Genomic DNA, 20280 nt, shown 5'->3' with positions numbered 1-20280 from the left:
TACAAAATAATACACATAATGCATCTGTTCATATCTATTTATAAAAAATATCATACTGTTATTATATACAACAAGTCTTCGTTCTCGTGTAGCCTTTTTCCTTCCCGCTATCAGTATCGTTCCACATGATCGGCGCAGACATGTACTACATTGCATTAAACTTTCTCGATAAAGATAGCGACGCAAAATATTTTCATTCTTTCCCGAAAATGCATATTATCTTTATAAAACTTTAAATTTGAATTTAAATCTTTAAATCTGGACTTTGCAACTTGTAAGATTGTTGTTGTCTTTCCAAACATTGCAGTTTGTTACGCCTGCTTTCTTTCTCCCACAAACTGACAATGAGTATAAAGTTTTACATAAACTTATAAACTTATAAACATAAACAGATGTACACGACAATGCTATGCGACAAGATATTTTCTAAATCATTTTATATCAAGAGATCATTTTATTCGCGATTCAAAATATCACGGAGGACAAGAGATAACCTTTCCCGTGATTTTCACAAGAGTGAAGTCTGACTGGTGTTATATCCATCGTCTGTAAAGTTTTGTATTAGAGAGCAAGAACCTTCCTTGGCAAATTCGGGCTACCACGACGCGCAACCTGATATCCGCCACTTCCAACTTTTCATTGCACTGTGCCGACAATGCCATTAAACTTCCGCAATCCTGAATTCGACTTTTAATCTTTGCCTCGAGAGAAACATGTAACTCTTCGCTATTGTATTTGGGCCGTTTGGTAAAATTGTCTTATTCATTCGAATTCTCATTAAAACAAGAGAATAAACACACACATTTCTTGTATACATTCTTTTAAACTAAATCAGTGAAAATATCATTAATAAGATTTCATTGAAGATTAATAAATATTTCATTAATTTTCAATGAAAACACATTTTGCTCCTTCCTCTTATGTTTCACTGATTATGGCAATAATTACTAAAGTGTCAGCCTCTAACTGATTCTTCTCAATGAGATTCCATTATTTGCAGTGCTATATTTATAATTAACATCACTGCTTGTCAGTGATAATACATGGATTCCACTTAAGAAAAAAACATTTTTATTTATATTTTTTTATAAATTTTAAATATACCGAGTATCCGTAAAAAAGATGTTCAAAAAGAAAATTAAAATCTATATTTAAATTATAGAAAACAATTTGTCGTATATATTTTGTAAATGATGAAATTATACACAACTATAATGATGAAAAGGAAAACAGTAAGATGACAGATATAAAACTGGAAGAAAGAATAAAATTAAAAACGCAAATATATTTTAAAAGAATATGTAATTATCATTCTGAGGGATGTAAGTGTGGAAGTAAAAAAAAAATATTTTTTAGATGAAAATTTTATAAGATAAAAATATAATGAAATATTTAGACGTCGTGATAAATAATGAAAAAGATTCGCTTGTTTTTATTGTTATTAAGATTGAAAATTATTTCTGGAGAAATTAATTGTTCGATCTCTCTATACATGTCGAATTAAATATTTTATTCACAAATTATGAGTGCTAATATACTCTTTAGAGCCCAAATCTTTCTTTTTAACATCGTACATAGTTTTGTATTGAAGACCCAATTTTCATCTACAAACTGAATATATCAAATCATGCATCTTTTTCGTCTTATAAGTTTTCTTCTTGTATGCTATAATTTAGGTCGCAAAGATCTTTGTTGAAGATAATCTCGTGGGTCGAAATTACACGTGGAATACGCCGAAATTGCAGAGTTTGTCGGATATAGCTTGCTAGAGGTGAATAGGGGTGGACAAAGGTAGCTAAGTTTTATCGAGTAATTTACTGCGAACACGCAGTACCTCCGATAAGTTATCATAGCTCGTCTTTATTATGCTTTCTTTTAGTTAATTCTGGGACTCGAGCTTGCGCAGGACGAATATCCGGCAACACAGAGTATAACACTTTTATGATGCCATTTTACTATAATTTATTGCATTACTTCCTTTTATTCTGTGAACCTCGCGCCTGCCGGAGATTACCTTTGTACTTTCCCTAAAGGATGATTTCTTTCTGCCTCTTTCTTTTTTTTCTTGTACATCTTACATCTGATAGATATTCTATAGATATGTATGTTTGAAAATACTTTTCAGAATATTTCATTGTGTTCTAAATATTCTGAATTTTTAACATAGAATATTTCTGACAGAGAAAATTGTAAAAAAATTACATCTCATGAAGAAGATTAAGTATTTAACTTCTATCAGAGGGAAAAATTAACTTTCATAAAAATACGGAATAATAACACGAGGGAGTTCTTTTGAAAACAAAAATTTCTATTATAATATACACTTTTTTAGTACAATATTGAAAATATTGGAGAAAAGAAACTTGCAACGTCGCAATAATTCTATCGTAATTATTGCGATTAAAAGCTGTCTAGAAAAGTCACTATTTTTACACGATGAATATAAAGTCTCATAAATTCATAATAATAACAATACATAACAAATTTTAAAATTGCATAAACATAAGTAATATATCAACAAATTACGCATAAATAAATTGTGCAATAATAAATTGCTAAAAAATAAAATATATAGAAATAGAAAGCTTAAAAATATAGAACATAAGGATCTCCAAATATATCAAATAAGAAAATTTGCGAATAATTTTGATAGAAATAAACGAAGTTTCATAATTAGAAAAACGTATGATAATAAGTATGTGATCGATAGACTATTAACATTTTTTGTATCAATAGTTAGAATTTACACGCAACGAATTTTATTTTTGTTATTGTGCACACGTGCACAAAGTTATGGAAAATGCCACATACTATGCTTAACTACATATTTTGTTTTAACTAATCGACTCTCTTGTCACGTTTCCGCGGTATATGCAACAAATCCTAGAGAAGCTATTTGATATTTATGTTTGAAGTTAGGTGCTTTATATTAAGTTGCGTGCCGTGATTCGATTTCTCGGTGGTCTTTCTTTATCTTGTCAAAGGAGTCTTCCACTTCACTTCCTATCATAGTTCGGATATTCCTTGAGGATACTCGTGTCCTATCTTCAGAAGAACCATCACGGAATTTCCGACATAAGCCTCTCGACTACTTAGCGAGTGAGCGGTCTCAAGAGAAGAGTTCTTCTTTGATTTCCTCGCTGGATTTCTTATTGGAAATTCTCAGTCCACAATTATCTACTTAGTCTAATCTGTCCACAATTTTATTTCACGATTTTATATTGTTCTCCTATTTCTAAATATTTATAGAGAATCAAAATACGCCAAATATTAGAATCTAAAAAGTTGGAAAAAAAATAGAAGATTAGAAGAAAGATACATTAAAAGACAGATCGAGTAATTTCAAATGTAAACAATTAAAATTTAGAAAAATATAAAATTTTACATTGTGCTCAAAAGTGAATCTATAAAAAAACGAAAATCTTCTTTTACGAAGCATTTCTCAAATAGTGTCGAGGAAATTTTCTTACATTAGATTTGTTATCGATATTCACGTTCTCTCGTTCAGTCAGAAGCAGAAGACAAATGGAAAATAAACGAACTTGTATCTTTTCTTACAAACGAAGCAAAGTAGCTCGCAGAGACTCACGGCACGAATTTTCTGCGGATAACCGATGTCAGATCTTGAAAGTCACGGAATAAGATCGATTTGCTAGCGGTTGTCTCAGCATTATTTTAGCTTGCAAATGTACATCGTTAAAATTGTCTGGATGGGATCGCGAGGAACAGCAGATAAGTTTTAACGAGTCCCTCCTGAAGACGGTTTTGAAGTAATTGATGTAGTAGTTATCTTTCTTACAGAAAGTTCCATTCTTGAACAGGAATATTCATTGCTTTACATATTTTATATAAAAATAAACAGTATTTAAAAAATACTAGTCTACTATTATATATAACATACATGTTACGCAGACAAAGAGAAATAGAAAATAAATATTTTAATCAATGAACTGTATATTTTCTTGCAAATGAAGTAAAGATTAGAGTACTTTTTAATAAAATTATAATTATTTTTAATAAAATTATTATATTATTTTTAATAAAATTATATATCATATCATACACATATTTTTTGTGCAAGTTTATATGTAATTTATTATCAAGTAACTTAATACATTAGTATTCTCGCAATTTTCTCTTGAACATGCATGACGCTACCTTAATTCCATTCAGGCAAAAGAAGTAATAACAATCTGGCCGTGATCGTTAATCAGACACATTTCCGCTCTATTCGTTTCAGCTTCTTCTGAGGACTGTATGGAGAAAAATCTTTATAGCCTGTATAGTCGCCGAAGTGCAAGATTTATCGGCCGCTCTCTACGCGCGTCTACGTGTGCCTGTGCATGACAGCAACTCGATAAAACAGTCGTGTAATGAACAGATTGAACGCAAATTTATATCCTATCCCGTCATCAAACTTCCATTTATGGTCCATACGAATCCTTCGACCCTATTGCTCGTCCAACTACCATTTCTTCTTGTATATTTTCGATATAGGAAAGACGTTGCAGAAATGAGACAAAATTGTGCAGAAACTCAAAATTATAAGAAATGAATTGATCTCGAATGTATTAAAAGAGCTCGCAATTAATTTATTATTCAACTTTCACATAATTAAATTCTTCTCATTATGTATGTGATTCTTGAGGGTTTTAAATGACTTTTACTTTAAAATCAATACAATCCTTCAAATTTAAGAATCTTTATAATACTAGATTTCTAAAAAATTTTAAAATTATGTAAAATTTACACATATGATGTTTCTTAGAGTTAAAATTCATTCTGTGCACTATATTATAATCTAATTGTTGGATATCATCCAATTGGAATTGAAATTAATTACAACGACACGCGTTGGTCGGTCCATTCCATCTGCTAATTTTATTTCACTATTGATACGTCTGGTCCGAATAATTCCAGTCAAGCCGATCAATCATTCCACTTCCCCCGACATTCCCGCGGGACTAACCAACCTATTTACTAGAAGGAACGACGCTCGACGATCGATCATCGACGCGCACGAGATGTAAAATGCATTAGACGATAACTTACTCGTGGCTCAAACGATTGCGATCTCTATGCATATCTCTACTCATACATGCGATAATTAAAATCAGCTTTAAAGCTTTATATCAGCAATGAAAAAATAACGCCGATTAAGAACCCGATTAATGATTATCATGACACAGCGACATTTCTTGCCTTTTTTTCTCATTTAAATGCATTAGGTTGATTTAAAAGTTTGATATCATGGACTTCTTCCGCATACTTTTTATATTGCAAAAAAGTGCAAATTTTTTGATCAGACATATTGATTTGCTATTAATCGACAAGATGGCACGATATATTTTATTATTACTCGATTTTATGATTCGAGTCGTAAATATAATTAAATTTGATAAAAATTATAAATTTTCATGTTCGAAAAGTGTCTTTATCGATCAGATATAATCAAATACTGTCCGAATCTCTTTCCTCTTGGACACTTCCGAAAATCGCGGAAGAGGTTATTTCCGACAAAGTTTGCCATCACAGACGACAGCAACATGCAAGCTCACCGCCAATCATTTTGATGAGGAGAAGAGGAGGAGGAAAGTTTCGTTGTCGGAATTTACACCAACCAATTACAATCGTTTCTCGTGTTCGATCACTAGAAACTTGGTGATAGAATAGAATAGCGGAAAAGGGAAAAAAGAGAGAAGAAGACAGTAGATTGGGAATGCTGAAACTATTTTGTGGTTTTTGGGGGATGCAATACAATGAGAATTGCTTCCTTTGCTGATGCAATTAAGGAAAAGCTTTCAGTAGTAAAATCTACAGGATTTTACTCTCTTGCAGATTTAAAGTTAAGCTTTTAAAGCGCTCTTTCTTACTTGTAACTATTATTAGTGCCTTGACTATCGTAATATCTTCAATATTTTTCCAATCTTATGAAAGAAAAGATTATAAACATATTTTATACAAGGATAGATAAATATGCACACACAATGTTGATCCAAAATCTTGCGCAAGTGCGTTTTATAAATCTTGTTGAAGTCCTTTAAAAACATTTTTGGGATTAAAAATAATTTATTGAACGCAATTGTACAGTTGTCATGTCGATGATGTCGTAGAAGCAAATCGAAATGGTGATGCAAGTACATAAATATGTAGAGAAAGATATATATATAGGTAGATTCAAAAGGTCGAAGGGCAGCAAGAGGTGGGAAAGGACGAGAGAGGAGAGAAGAGATGGCCGGCAGTGCTCCCCGCGCACTATAATCTTCGCAACAAAAGCCACCAGCGTCCGACCACAATCCGAAATCAATAGCTCGCGCGGCCTGTTAACGCTATCCATTATACTGCTAGCTATATGCGGGCGGTATAAATATAGGCGCGTTAAACCGACTGTATTTCCGACTTGTAGTCGTTCTCGCTCGCTGATTCAAAATCACAATACATGGCATTTCCGGGCAAACCTTCGCGCCCTAGCTTCACGATTAGACCGAGTTCACCAAGACAATCCGGATCCAGGACTTCAAAACAGAAGTCTCTCGCGCTCTGTTTCTTTTTCTTCGTAAAACGGATTGTTATAAATAGTACAATTAATAAGAAAGTGATTTTATATGAGAAACTAAAGTGAGAAGATAAATTCCGGAAAGTAAAATTTCCTGTTAATAAATTTTCCTAAAATATACAGAGTATTCATGAGAAACTCAAATTTGAAAATTAGAAAATCTGTTGAATCTGAAAATTAGATAATATTTTTGCTTTAAAAGCTAAGCATAAGTTTCAATAGAAAATCTTACTTTCCACACTTAAAATAAATATATTTAAAGTGATTCCTCCAATATATGTATTTTATTTTTCAAATTGTCTATCTTATAATTTGTAAATGTCAATATGCTTACAAATAGAATCTCAAAATATCACTATTTGTACAAGAAACCAAATAATTAGTAGAAAAAATTTTACGAATAAATTAATTTTTAAGTTTGAAAATAATTTGAATTTAAATTCGTAATTAAATTTCTAATTGGAAGGGATTGATGAAGCATTTTAATTTCTTATGAAAGTGTTCCTCTAACATTTTCAGCAAACATTTGCTTCTCGCTGCTATTTTCAATGCTTTCATGTTTAGTATATCGGAAAACGATCATTTTTCAGGCGATGACTTTCCAATTCTCGTTATTTCAAGATTCAATCAGAGTTCGGCAAATTGGATCCCGCTCGATCGAACCGCTCTCTGACAATTTTTACCGATTGTCATTATTTCATCGAAAACTGCATTTTATATTTATTTAATAATAATAGTATTAATAATAATATTAATTTGTTTTCTTTTAATAATATAATTGGATCCTTTATTTCCATATTTCTATCCTTTGTAATGGCTATTAGAGGGGAAACGTATTCTTCCTGTTTCTTTCTCCTTTTTTTTCTCTCTCTCTTTCTCCCACTTATTAAATTATTTACATCATTTTTATATCCATCATTCCAAATAAAAAATTAATCCAATTTTAAAAAATAACGAACGATGATACTATCTTCGCTATTCCCAAAGTATTTTGCTCTATTATTTTTGTATCGATTACATCCCTCTCTTTTTCCTGCACTACTTTTACATCGTTACGACATTCTTAAGAAACTCGTCCTCGACCGTGGTCGCGATGAAGCCGACTAATATTTCACCGTCGAAGGCTGATGGCTGAAAGCCAGGACTTGATTAACCGACCTGTCATAAGAGAAAGTCAAAGTTGTCCTTCCACCCTGCTGTCGCTACTAGTTATGCTTATGAAGATGTCTACAAGACCTAATAGAAAAAAAACCAATGATGCGCGACGACGATAGAGAATTAATTGAGCAAGCTCGATCAATAAATGATCATGCTTCAACTAGTTGAGCGATAACTAGTAGCTGCGATTGATCTAATTTACACTAATCAAAGCCTTATTCATAATAAGGAATATATATATATGTGAGAAATATACGTGAGAGTATATCGGTATAAAGTGCCTGCTACGCTTTAATTATATATTATACTATGAAACAAAATATACAATTATCTGCCTAAATATAAACAACATATTAGAGTTTCTCGATAATTAGGAACCTGATAGATCACGCCGTATGCAATTTCAAAATCCGAGATCATAAAGTGCTTTTTGGAGAGCAACGTTGGTGGTCCAATTTCATTAATTACGTTAAATTAGAATATTCCGTCCGAATAGTTTCACGGTCCCATCGACCGCTTGTAATTAATTTCCATCATTCCACAAGTTATTAACAAGCTAATAGCACATTCCTGGTCACAATTTCCATAATTAATTTTCATAATACGTGATATTTTTGCGAGCAATAGATTATAAAGAAAATAATAACGAAATGAAAGAGACGGAAAAAGCGCTTTAATTAAATATTAATGACAAAATTCTAATTTCTTTTTATTATTTAAATCAATTGTAAGTTTATTGAAATAAAAGATTCGCTTAAAATCTATATAAATAATCATTTGTAGCTGACAATAAAACATTAAGAATCACGTCTTGCAAACACGGAAATTATTTCAATTAGAAAGGATGTTGCGTCAGCTTTCGTAATTCAGGATGCCAATTTTGCGAAAATATCTTTGTCGGGGGACTTTGTAATTAGTAGTGGCATGCAGTACATGTTCACAAATAATGTAGAGTAATTCTGGGCGCGATGTGTCCTCCTGTGGTTGCCACTTGATTACAGTACTGTGCTTTTGTTACGCGAAAAGACTAATGTTTCTTCTTCCAACCATAGACATTTTAATTTAGAGAAAAATGGCAGTAAGTTTGAAAAAAATCTGTCAAATCGATATTGATTATAGTGATAAAATCAATTTATACAAATAAATCTTTGTTTTTCGTCAATCTTTCATATATAAATATGCATTTTTTATGTAGACATTCTCTCTTACAATAAAACTATTTTTCTGTATTTATTCTTTTTAAGCAAATTTATGGATAGAGAATGCTTTATGTATATCTAACAATAAAAAGCAATATGACTGTTTCCAGAGAAGACACTTTCCTCTCAAGAAACTTTTTTCTCAGAGACACTTTTACAACTTATTATTATATATATTTTAACATATATGTATACTATATACTATATACTATATGTGTGTGTGTGTGTGTGTGTATATATATGTATATAAAGTATATTTTATAATCGATATAATATAATGTACAATCGTTATGTAAAAGAAGAGGGAAGCAGGAACGGGAAAAGTTTGCAAAATATAAACGAACTATAAGATGAAAATGGAAAAGTTGGAGAAATTCGATGGGAGTTTAACTCTCACACGAAGTTGGTGCTGGCAATTCATAATACAGTATAATAGAGGCTATTGTTTCTCGCAGCGAGAAAACTTTTTTGAAATGTTGAAACATTCAGAGGATGTTGAGAAATAGCCGGGCAAAGGATAAAGGCGCGCCCTCGAGATCCTGTGCATTATTAATGTAACGATGGCCAAAAGGTTGGGTAAGAGGCGCAACTTCGATTTTACGCGTTTGCCAAATCTAATGAAATTATAAAGAAGTAGCGAAGGTTTTTACATAACATGAGCAGAATTCTGTATCATTCTTAACTCTCACCGTCTGAGACAATATAAGTTAATCGTCAGATTAATTTTTTATTAATTAAAGAGGATGATCAAATAGAATCGCTTAAATAGAAGAAATGTAACTAAAAAAAATATAAATTCCTAAATCATCGCGTCTATCACCAATTAATTAATTTATGCAATTATTATAAAATTGAATTGTTTTCTCTGCATAATGTTAAAGATGTAGAATGTATATTATAAGCAAAAAAACCGTTTCAAAGTACCGCACAAGTCTTAAAAGATTAAAAACGTCTCGTAAAATGCCCATAAATGAATTTGGTTTTTGTGTAATATAGGGCCAATTAAGTTTGATCGTAAACTTATGCAGCAGCAGCCATTTATACGATACGGTTTTGCTCATTTAAACGCAGCAGCTCGTAGGAAATTAATACAACTTTTAAGACAACAAAAATAACGGTATAATTTTTACCTCACGCATTTAATACAGCGGCGACGCTAATGGCGTCGACTATACCAATGGCGAAAAAGCCATTAAAATCTCATCATATACAAGCGAAATTTTTTTTCATATTTATCAAGTAAAAATATAAAATCCGACATTCACGCCTAAATAATACGTGCTTAATTTTTTCCGCATCTCCTCTCAATTCTGAATAAATAATCGACGAAATTAATATTCCCCTTTTTTAAAAGATTAAAACTACTTTGTTAAATACTTCGTCGAACTAAATAAATTGCATTATTCTATTAAAAGCCGTAAAACCTAGCAAGATTATGTCAAATATTCAACCTAAATTAAATGCGAAAGATAAAAATTGTAAATCATATCTACTGAAAGTGGTCGACAAGGGTCTCTTGTAAAAAATCGAGGTACGTAATCGGGGATTGTTCGTGGCCGAAGACGGATGTCTCTGGAAGGACCAGAAGCAATTTGCGGGATAGCGCTTCAAGACAGGCACGGTTCTCTTACTCTTTTTTCGACTTTCCGTTCCGCTCATCCACTTCCGCCGTTCGAGAGACGGCTTTTCTAATTCCTTCGACGAGCCGCGACGGCGGTGGCGATGACGAAATTCTATTCCATGCCGCAATTCAAACTTAATAAAGCGTCATGCACATCGGCTGACATTTTTCCAAGTGCTTAACAGAGGCGGAAGGCGTCGAAAGGGGGCGAAATGGTGGAATTGAATGCGTTGAATGCTCATTTAACGGCATTGCTGCTGCATTTCGAGTCGCTAGTAGCAGGAAGGGAGACCCATCGTCATCCACAACCGCTATCCTTGTGGAATCCTTAATATAGTGCGCGCGGATAAGAACAGGAGGTTGGGGAAAATGGCCAAGAAAGGCTGGGAATGGCACGCGGAGGGGAGCTTCGTTTAGGGCTGAAAATTGCGCGCCAGCAATGCCGAAGTGTGAGAAATTCCACGTCGGAAATCGAGATAATGGCCTCGTGGCTGTGATGTCTTAATATATTGCGATGAATGGTAATTAATTAAACCTGGAAATTTATCGAGAATATTGAAAGTGAGTATATTGAAAAATGATGGATTATACAACCACCCCCCATATATTGTTAAATTAAATGTTTGGCTGCCTGAGGAAGATGTATAAATTTTTATGTTTCGTCAATAAATCGTAATAAATAAAATTTTATTATAAACTGTTTTTTTAAATAGACTGTTATAGACTAGCAGTTTCATTAAACATAAATAAAAGATTCTGTATAATAAAAAAATTTTTTGTAAACATATTACCTTTTATTGAATTATAAATAAAATAATTCTTAAATAATGCGATAAATTTTATAAATTAAAATGTATACACACATATAGATTAGTCGCTTGATTTAAAGATATAATAAATTCATTAATTGCGCGATTAGGACGGTACCCGAGCTGAAAATTGGGATCGTGCATGCAGATGGGCCTTAAACATTTACTCTGCTGACCCAACGCGGTCAAAAGAAACTTCCGGTTGACTTGTCAAGTAAACCAGTGCGGTATGCGGCTATGACCTAAAGCGGTTTATGCATCGATTAAGTTCTTAGTCCTTTGAGCATCGTTCACATTGACGAAAATCTCGTCCCTCACTGTGTGCAAGTTATTGTCTTTGTAATATATAAAATATATTGGAAATTTTAATTTTTGTTAGGGAAAATTTTTTTTAGAAAAGTGGAGAGAAATATGTAAATTATTTAAATTTTTTGTAAAGAGTATTTTAAAAAATTTAAAAGAATTACTCTCGAAAAATAAAAATTTATCACTGATAATTTTACTGATCTATCAATTTATATTTGCATCTCTCTGTGAGAAGCAATAATTTTTTAAATTACAATTTATAGTATGCAAATGTGATATATTCAACATAGAGAAATATCGCAATTAATATCCGCGGAGGTATCGGCCATAGATATCGGATTTGTAACGAGTCTGTACAGTCAAATATCGAATGTGCGTTGTGCCTGTATTCAATACTTTATGACACATAGTTCTTTGTATTCTTTATAAGTATATTAAATTATATAAACGAATATGTTAAATTATATAATTAATTATGCCAATAGAAAAATATATATTTCTTGAGAAATATTTAGAGGGAGAAATATTTAATCATTAAATACCAGTAAGCGTCGAATACCAGTTACTATTAATGCACTCGACTGTACATGCAGCCTAAATTCCATGTTTTATTGCTCTCGTGCCTGCAGTTATATCGCACCATGCAAATGATCCGGCCGAATTAGTGGCATCCAATTAATTAATACTACCCTAGCCGCATCAAAACGATCGATAGATTCACCATCGCTGTCACGCAGAGTGATTGCTGCTATTGCATTAGCATAATCGTGGTGGCGGTCGTCCCGGCATCGTCCACTATTTTCGTTTGCCGATAGTCTCGCTGTCTTGTCATATTTCGATCAACTGTTTGAAGAATGATTGACTGAAACAAATACTGACTCGAACAGGGATTCCTGTTCCAGTCAATTTTTTATTAGATACACTTATTCGGTCACTTTTTTGTTAGATACACGGATTCGAATAAATATCAAAGTGTTTCTAAAAGAGACAAAGTGTTTCTTTATTTTTGGAAAAGAAGTATTTTTATATCTTTGTTGTGTGTTTTTTATATTTTTAAAATTTTCGAGTCTCTCTCTTCTTTTCTCTTTTCTTTATTATTTATAACTTAATTTTCCTTTATTATTTACTGACTAAAAGTTATGTTAATTAATTGAAGTTTTCCTTAACCCTCGGTCGTTGCAATATCTTGGTATGTATTAGTTATCTACGGTGATCGCAAACTCGTATAACATAACATAGCGCTCGATCCAAGAAAATCCTAGGAAAAGCCATATACTACCTCCGTAAACTTCGCCAGAGGCTCTCGACTTTGATATTCTCATCTTCGTTCGTTCATCCTTATAGTCGGTTTTGCCTCTTTTTTACTTTTTTTATTCTTTTCTCTTTAAAAGTATATAATTTCGTCGAGAAAGTCTCACCTTCTGAACTTTGCAGTTTATAAAGTAATAAGGAAAGAAAATGAGAAATCGAGTTACAAATCAATGGCAACATTTAGCATATTATAATTGAGAACAGATGATTTTTACGTATACGCTAACAGACAGAAACTTTAAGAATTATTTTCGCTTGCAAACACTTTAGAAATTAGACATGATTGATCCTGGTTTAAACTTGATTCGAAATTGAAATATCGTAAATGAATGTAGCTCAAATCGAGCAAGAAAGAACGACATCAGTTTGGCGCGACATTTGCGAACGTGGTTACATTTCTATGAAATCTGCCCGGCTTTAGCTGTCAATATATCATCATTATGGTCCATTTCGCGAGCTGAAGCTGACTGGGTTCTACCATATATTTTTCCTTCAGAATTGCCGCTTCTCTCCTTTTTCCACTCCTACGATGGCAGTGTCCTTTTTAGATTATTCAGACAAAGGATCTTGATATTGATATATACCAAATGCCTCTCGATTTTATCATCATAGAAGATTCTGAAATAAATTGCTTCATTTTGACTTATTCCATCATGATGCCATTGTTCCATAAAGGAGATTTGAAATCTTCTTACATATGTTTCATTCAAAATTGTCTTGAGTGGAAATATATAATGATAATATTCTCACTCACTATATATACGAAACTTATAATTCAATTCTTTTAATAAAATTATGTTAAAAGGCGGAGAAAAAAGCATTTATCGCTTTATGACGGTGACTTTCTACAGACATCAATGTGAACCAAAGTGCATTAAAAGAAATCTTCATCACTGTAATTAGGTTGGCATACATTCTTGCAATATATTACTGCAAAATCATTTATTATTTAATATTCATCATATTAGGTATTTTCATGAAAGGGAATTGATTACTACAAAAATGATATGTTAAAAGTGCGCTTCCCTGAATTAAAATTTATCGCGTTGATGATTTTACATTCTACCAACACATTATTACAACGTATTACATCTTTCTCTGTAACCAGGCACAATTTAATTTCCCTGAGTCTTGCGTGTTTTATATTTTTGTTGAATATTCTCGTTGCATAAAGTCAGAAAATGACTGGAATATTATCTGAACAAACATTCTGATTGGCTCTCTAAATAACGGTTTTGTATCCACGTGACCATTCACGCCGCGAGCCGTGGCCGATGGCCGTGGTAAGAGCGGTTGCAAACTGTTTCAAACTATCGACAGAAGTTTCCGCCTACCAGACGGGATTTAATTAAATATCGCTAAACGCGTAGCGGCTATACGTAATGCAGAATCGCTATAAATCGACTCGTACAGAAATACATGTAACTCGGTCGCGGCAAAAATTTCAATACTAGCGCGGAAAAAGCGGCGCGTTTCAAATGTGATGAAACTTCCGCGTAATGCACATCCGATAAAAAGTTACGTTCGCAATATGAGAAATTCTATCACCGTGTTTTTAGCGTCGATAGTACGTCGGTTTATATTTAATATTATGAAATAAATTATCCGATGTGTGAAAAAGGCGAAATGTGTAATATCTCGAAAAACAAAAACAAAACGACGCGAATAATCATCATCGTGGACCAGAAAGATTTAAAAAAAGGACAATATTTGCAATGTTTAGATAGCAGAAATATTTCGATCAAGAATCCGCAAATTAAAGAATCTCGCATTCAAATTTTCTATTTTTTTTCCTCCTGTGTGCTCGGAGTTATTTCTTGTAAAATCTCCTGTGAGGTTTTTAACGAGCCAAAACTGGAACGATCGATCGGCGGTACGTCCAACCGCAAAAAACGCAAGCACGAAATATATCGGGTAAGCTTTTTTGCTCGTTTCTCCGACAGATTGCACCGCCATACGTTCCTCGTTTTCGTCCTCCTATCATGACAAATTGTTAGTCGAACATTACGGAGCATACGTAAATTAAAATAGGTGCGCCGATAAATAGTGCGGAACAGTGATTATTCGTCGATAACTTGATCGGAAGAATCTTTTTTTCATTATTAATATTGGACGATATTGCGCGCGATGAAAAGTCGGCTTCGCTAAAAAATCGAAAATTTACATAGTAAATGAAAAGGTAGATTTATGTTGAAAACGCGATATTTTCATTTAATAGAATCCAATTACATTACATATATCATAAATCTTTAAACGTTTATTCATTTAATCGACGTGTGTTGTATGTGCTCATATATTTTATCAATAATATTCCACGTGTAGTGAATAATTGGTGAATAATTGTAAATGCAGCAATGTCAAATATTTAATTACTAAATTGAATCGTTATTATATATTGATACATTAAAATTTTATTGATGCTATTGTATAGAAAATATTATAATATAATATTAGCATCAAAATTTTGTCATTTATTATAATTTTTAACATTAAGCATTTTTATAAAACTTTACATCTCGAATCTACAGCTAAGAAAAAAAATTATCAAACATCAATTTCTCTAAAGTTTGAGATTTGAAATTTATCAAAGAGTTTATAGTTTCATTATATAAATATAGAAAAAGTTTTTAACAAATATTTCTTTCAAAAAATTTACGCAATAAATAATTTGTCAATCGAATGACCAGTTTCAAATTCTGCGTAGTTCCTCAAACATTCTTATTGTTCGTGAAATATCGCGTTCGATACAATCAATGGCTCTCTGGAGTAATTGTGTCGCCATTGTATCGCAACAAGTATGTCGAGGCTCAAGGAAATTATTAACGACGAGCGAAAGTTCTGCAATTAAGGTATCCTGTTTGCGCCAATATATGTGACATCATTACGTTAATTATCTGAGATGATTGTGTAATTGTATTCGGGGCATAAATTACAATCTGCGGTCGAAACTGTCCAGAACATTTCTGCGCTAATAGGGATCCGTATTTCCGAATATTTTTTTAGATAGACGCATCATCGGGTATCGTCTTGCGTTATTTTTAAAGAAAATTTATATCCGTGACAATGAGGAATAATCGCGATAATTCGTCGAAATGCCTATGTTGCTCTCTCGAATAAATTATGAAACGCATAATTAATGGGACGATTGTGTCTATCACTGCGATATCGATAGACAGTTTAATTTATTAACTGAATAGTAATGTCCGTAATAACTCTTATCATTGATTCAGATATGGTTCTTGTTAATATGCGCTGTTATCAGATGCAACATTTAACGTCGAAAATTGAGAAAATATGACAAATAATTTGTCAAATTAGATAATAAACTTTAAATGAAAGTAACTATTGTGATTTTAATTATAAATCCATGGTAAATCTCACAATTCACCATCCGTATCTATTTCTCTTTCGTTTCACAACGCTTTATCGACTCACAGTAGTTAGGTTTTGGTACTATAGGTCGCGGTCGATCGATTAGCGGGATTTCAATTAACCTCCGCAGAGGCAACGAAAAAGCTACCGAAGGTCCGGACTAGAGGAGAGAAGGGAGGCGTTGACTCAAACTTCTAAATGCGGCTCGGTTTGCAAAACCGTCGCGGGCTCTCATTGAGCTCGCCTGCTGCAATTGAGATTTGGGTTGCCGATCCTTCTCTTCCTCCGCAATCCGTCCTCATTTCCCTTTCCCCTTTTAATCCCTGTCGCGCTCGTTTACGATTCATCTTGATCTCCGTCCTTTGTTTAGTTTCGTCCTCTCGTGTCGTAATTATACGTTTGAAAGATTATACGTTTGTTAAATTTCTCACATGTCCTTTGAAGGAAATTTATTTATTATATTAAATGTTTCTCTCAAAAGAGTATTTAAATTTTCAAACATGTACGAGTCTTTATTATTTCACACATTTTATTCTACTTCATTTTATTTGATATATATATTCTTTCTCCCTCTCTCTTTTTCTTTTTCCATTACTCTCTCTTCCTCTCTTTTTCTCTCTCTCCTCTCGAACGGAAGAAAGATTCGAAGTAGAAGTCGAGTTCACGGTTCCCCGAGAGGAAGGGCCCCATTTCCCACCTTCCCTATTATGGATTCCCCGCGACACGCTTCCCCGCTTCGCCGCACACGAAAGCTGAAACTTTCGCTTAATGACAGAAGTTTTATTGCTGGCCATCGTTCAAGCCGCCGACATACTAGAAGTGGGCAAACGCCATGATTCGTCGCGAGTACATATCTCTGTCGTTTTCACCCAACTTCCAACTACGATTTCGAATCACGATCAAAATTTGGAAACCGATTTTTATACTTGCCACAATCAATGTTTCTTAACATCTCGCAAATATTTTCACGCTTCATGTTATATTTACGGTGACCATCCGTCCTTTATTCTAAAGGACAGTCCTTTATTTTAAGTAGCTGTCCTTTAGATTTATTCATTTTTTCAAAACTCAATTTGTCCTTTATTTTTGCAATTTGTCCTTTATATTACAATTTTGACCTTTATTTTTTATTTAGCGTTTCAATGTCTAATGTCGTACTAACGTGAGAATTTTTACGAAAACAACTTAAAATAATTTGTTTTGTTTTTGTGTTAATTATATTTAAACATTTTTTTCATTAAAGTGATTCATATTAAATCCGTTTTTATTTTTTATTATCCGAAACCTATTTAAGAAACTAAGGGTTTGTTTCAACATATAAAAGGTATAAGAATACATAGACTTCTAATAGTCACAGAGTAGTTTTTTTTTTGCTCGGCGATCTCCAGGCTTGTCCTTTATTTTCTCTCTGAAAATATGGTCACCGTAGTTATATTTCTATATTATTACTATTATAAAAACACACGCGGGCATTATTTGCCGCTTAAATATATAAATGTCTAAAAAAATTTACTATTTTTTTATTAATTATATACTAATTATGTCATAATCTAAATTAAAAACTCCGACATTATTTCTCGTACAACAAGAATGTTAAGGATATGATTGTAATATTACATTATATTGCGCGTATTTTAAAATCGATTCACGCAAGGTACGCATAATCGTCGTTTTTAAATTATTGTAATTTCAATTTTTGACCAAAGAGAATAAAACAAAATTTCGTATCGAATAATTTTTCATCGTTTATCAGATTTCATGTTGTGATTGAAAGTATTTATATCCTCTATCGCGCTTTCATTTGCATCCCTTCATCTCTGATGAGACAAACATTCTGTACATTTTGGAAAGCATCGCATTAAATGATGCATTCGTTTGAAAAGGACGCTGCAGGCGCTTTGCAGCGGGGAAATTACCCGTATGGAGAATTTCCGAAACGTAATGGTTGCGTGGTGCTACGATAAACACGAACGGAACTCCATCCCCGGCCAGCGAGGTTTATGCGCACATGCGAATATAGCGCAATTTTACTCCACATCCTCGCGATCATGCAAGGACCGCCATGGTGATTGCATGATCCGTCCGGTTTTACGGTAATTTCATAGATGAAACGTGCTGGTAACCTGATGTACCAAGATACGACGTGTAAACGCGCTGTTTCATTTTTAATCTCAAAGATTTTGCACTAGTCAGCTCGTTACAGCTTCGTTTTAACAATGTCTTTTTCCTGTATTTCTTCTTTTAAAAAGTTTAGATAAGAGCAACAATTTGTAAAATGTCTCAAGAATAAATACACGACTAATAAATAAAATACACATAAAATGTTGCGGAAAAATTAACGATAAAATAAAAAATGATTCTATGATGAAACAACAATACTTATATACCTTTATGATACATAACAGTTTCATTATCCAATAAATCTTATTTTTTACGAAAAAGAAAAAGCGAATTGTCGAGAAGCCTCATGTCAAAATAATCGAGCGATGTAACGTTCCGTTTAAATCTATTCGAATTGTGGAGAACAAATTTGCGGTGAGTCACGTTTCGCTGAAACTTTGGCGCAGATAGAAAGAAATTCCATGGAGTCTTTAGAGCATTCGTTTTATTTTTACGATTGAACTTTATTGTAGAAGTGATATTCCTGATTGCGATAACGTTTGCTTGGTATGCCTGAAATATTCGCGTTTTCTGATTGTCAATTTTTAGACAAACATCAAAGATTATAGTCCCTTCTTCTTATTAATTATTTAAATTGGAAACATATTTGCATTTGTAATTTATGTATGTATTGGAATCGTCGCGAGATGAATTCTAATATTATTCTTGTTATAAAATGAATGATTCGCGACACGAAAAAAGAGAGACAAAGTCCTTTAAAAGTATTTACCTTTAACCGCATTGAGCTTGTTCCCGACCATCTGCTTCGCCACGAATGCAGCCATCTTGGTACTTTGTAGTTATCGCACCGCTATCGAAGTCACAATCTATAAAGAAAAATTCGAGTTATTACTTTATATTTTTTCGTGATGGAAGATGGTAGAAAATGATGAAATGTTGAATTGATTTTTTAACAGAGAAATTCTGTCATATTATCATATTTTCGAAAAATTGCGACTCTTAACTTCTGAATCTTCTATTTTTCTCGAAAATTGTTCCTTCAAAACAAAGTTCATAGATCAAAAATAATTCGTTATATTCTATTCATTTCTTTACACGGTAATTCAAAACTATCGAATCTTTTCTTTTTTGTATGCTATACCTCCAAATTCAGCATCACGATTATTTCTAACATATGGCTTTTAAAGAATTTTGTTAATAGTTGTAATACTCAGGTATGTATATTTTTTAAATTTTATATTTTACAAAAATTTATTTATATTTAATTTTTTCCTATGCGATTAACTTATCTTGAAAACTTTATAAAGTATTATAATAAAATTTTCTGCGTCATATCACCAATGTACAATTAAAATTTCTAATTAAAATCTTTTATAATCATGTAAAAAATGATAGAATCTCTATTCATAAGGTTAAATTTTATAAAACGTCGTCTTAATTATCATTTATTATAGAACTTTTATAATTCTAAGAATAAATTGTACATTTCTTTTTTAATCGAGTTTTTTCTGTGGTGCTTATGACTAAAACATTTATTTAATACATATTTTTAATAATTTATCATACAATAATTGTAAAAAGAGGAATAAAAAGAAAATGTGTGTATTACTTCTATGATTTATATTCTTGTAAATTTTTGCATATTTCAAATCTTGAAATAATTTTCAGTTATTGTTTCCATCGAAGTTATCAAAGAGACAGTCATAGTTGCGAAAAACGCGCATAATAACTTTTTTCTCCATGTATTTATATTTTCTTATAACCGTTTTCTTTTTCGAACTTTGCGTGCGTGAAAATGATATACCTTTCCCGTGGGACGATGTCACC

General features: G+C 32.4%; 1 protein-coding gene across 1 annotated transcript in view; it reads right to left on the bottom strand.

Moving 5' to 3' along the window:
- The window catches only part of Cpx (synaptic transmission protein complexin), a 132269-nt gene that overhangs the window by 81446 nt on the left and 30543 nt on the right, over nt 1-20280 (bottom strand). The window contains exon 2 of the mRNA XM_083097455.1: nt 19223-19319. Coding sequence (XP_082953581.1) covers nt 19223-19277 — 55 coding nt within the window. The 5' untranslated portion in view covers nt 19278-19319. The remainder of the gene's footprint in view (nt 1-19222; nt 19320-20280) is intronic.

The sequence above is a fragment of the Camponotus vicinus genome, unplaced genomic scaffold, assembly GCF_025532165.1.
Source record: "Camponotus vicinus isolate PSW18456_S1 unplaced genomic scaffold, iyCamVici1.0 SCAF_1, whole genome shotgun sequence".
NCBI lineage: Eukaryota > Metazoa > Arthropoda > Insecta > Hymenoptera > Formicidae > Camponotus > Camponotus vicinus.
The sequence above is the reverse complement of the archived record's forward strand: the minus strand, read 5'-3'. Positions and strand labels throughout refer to the sequence as shown.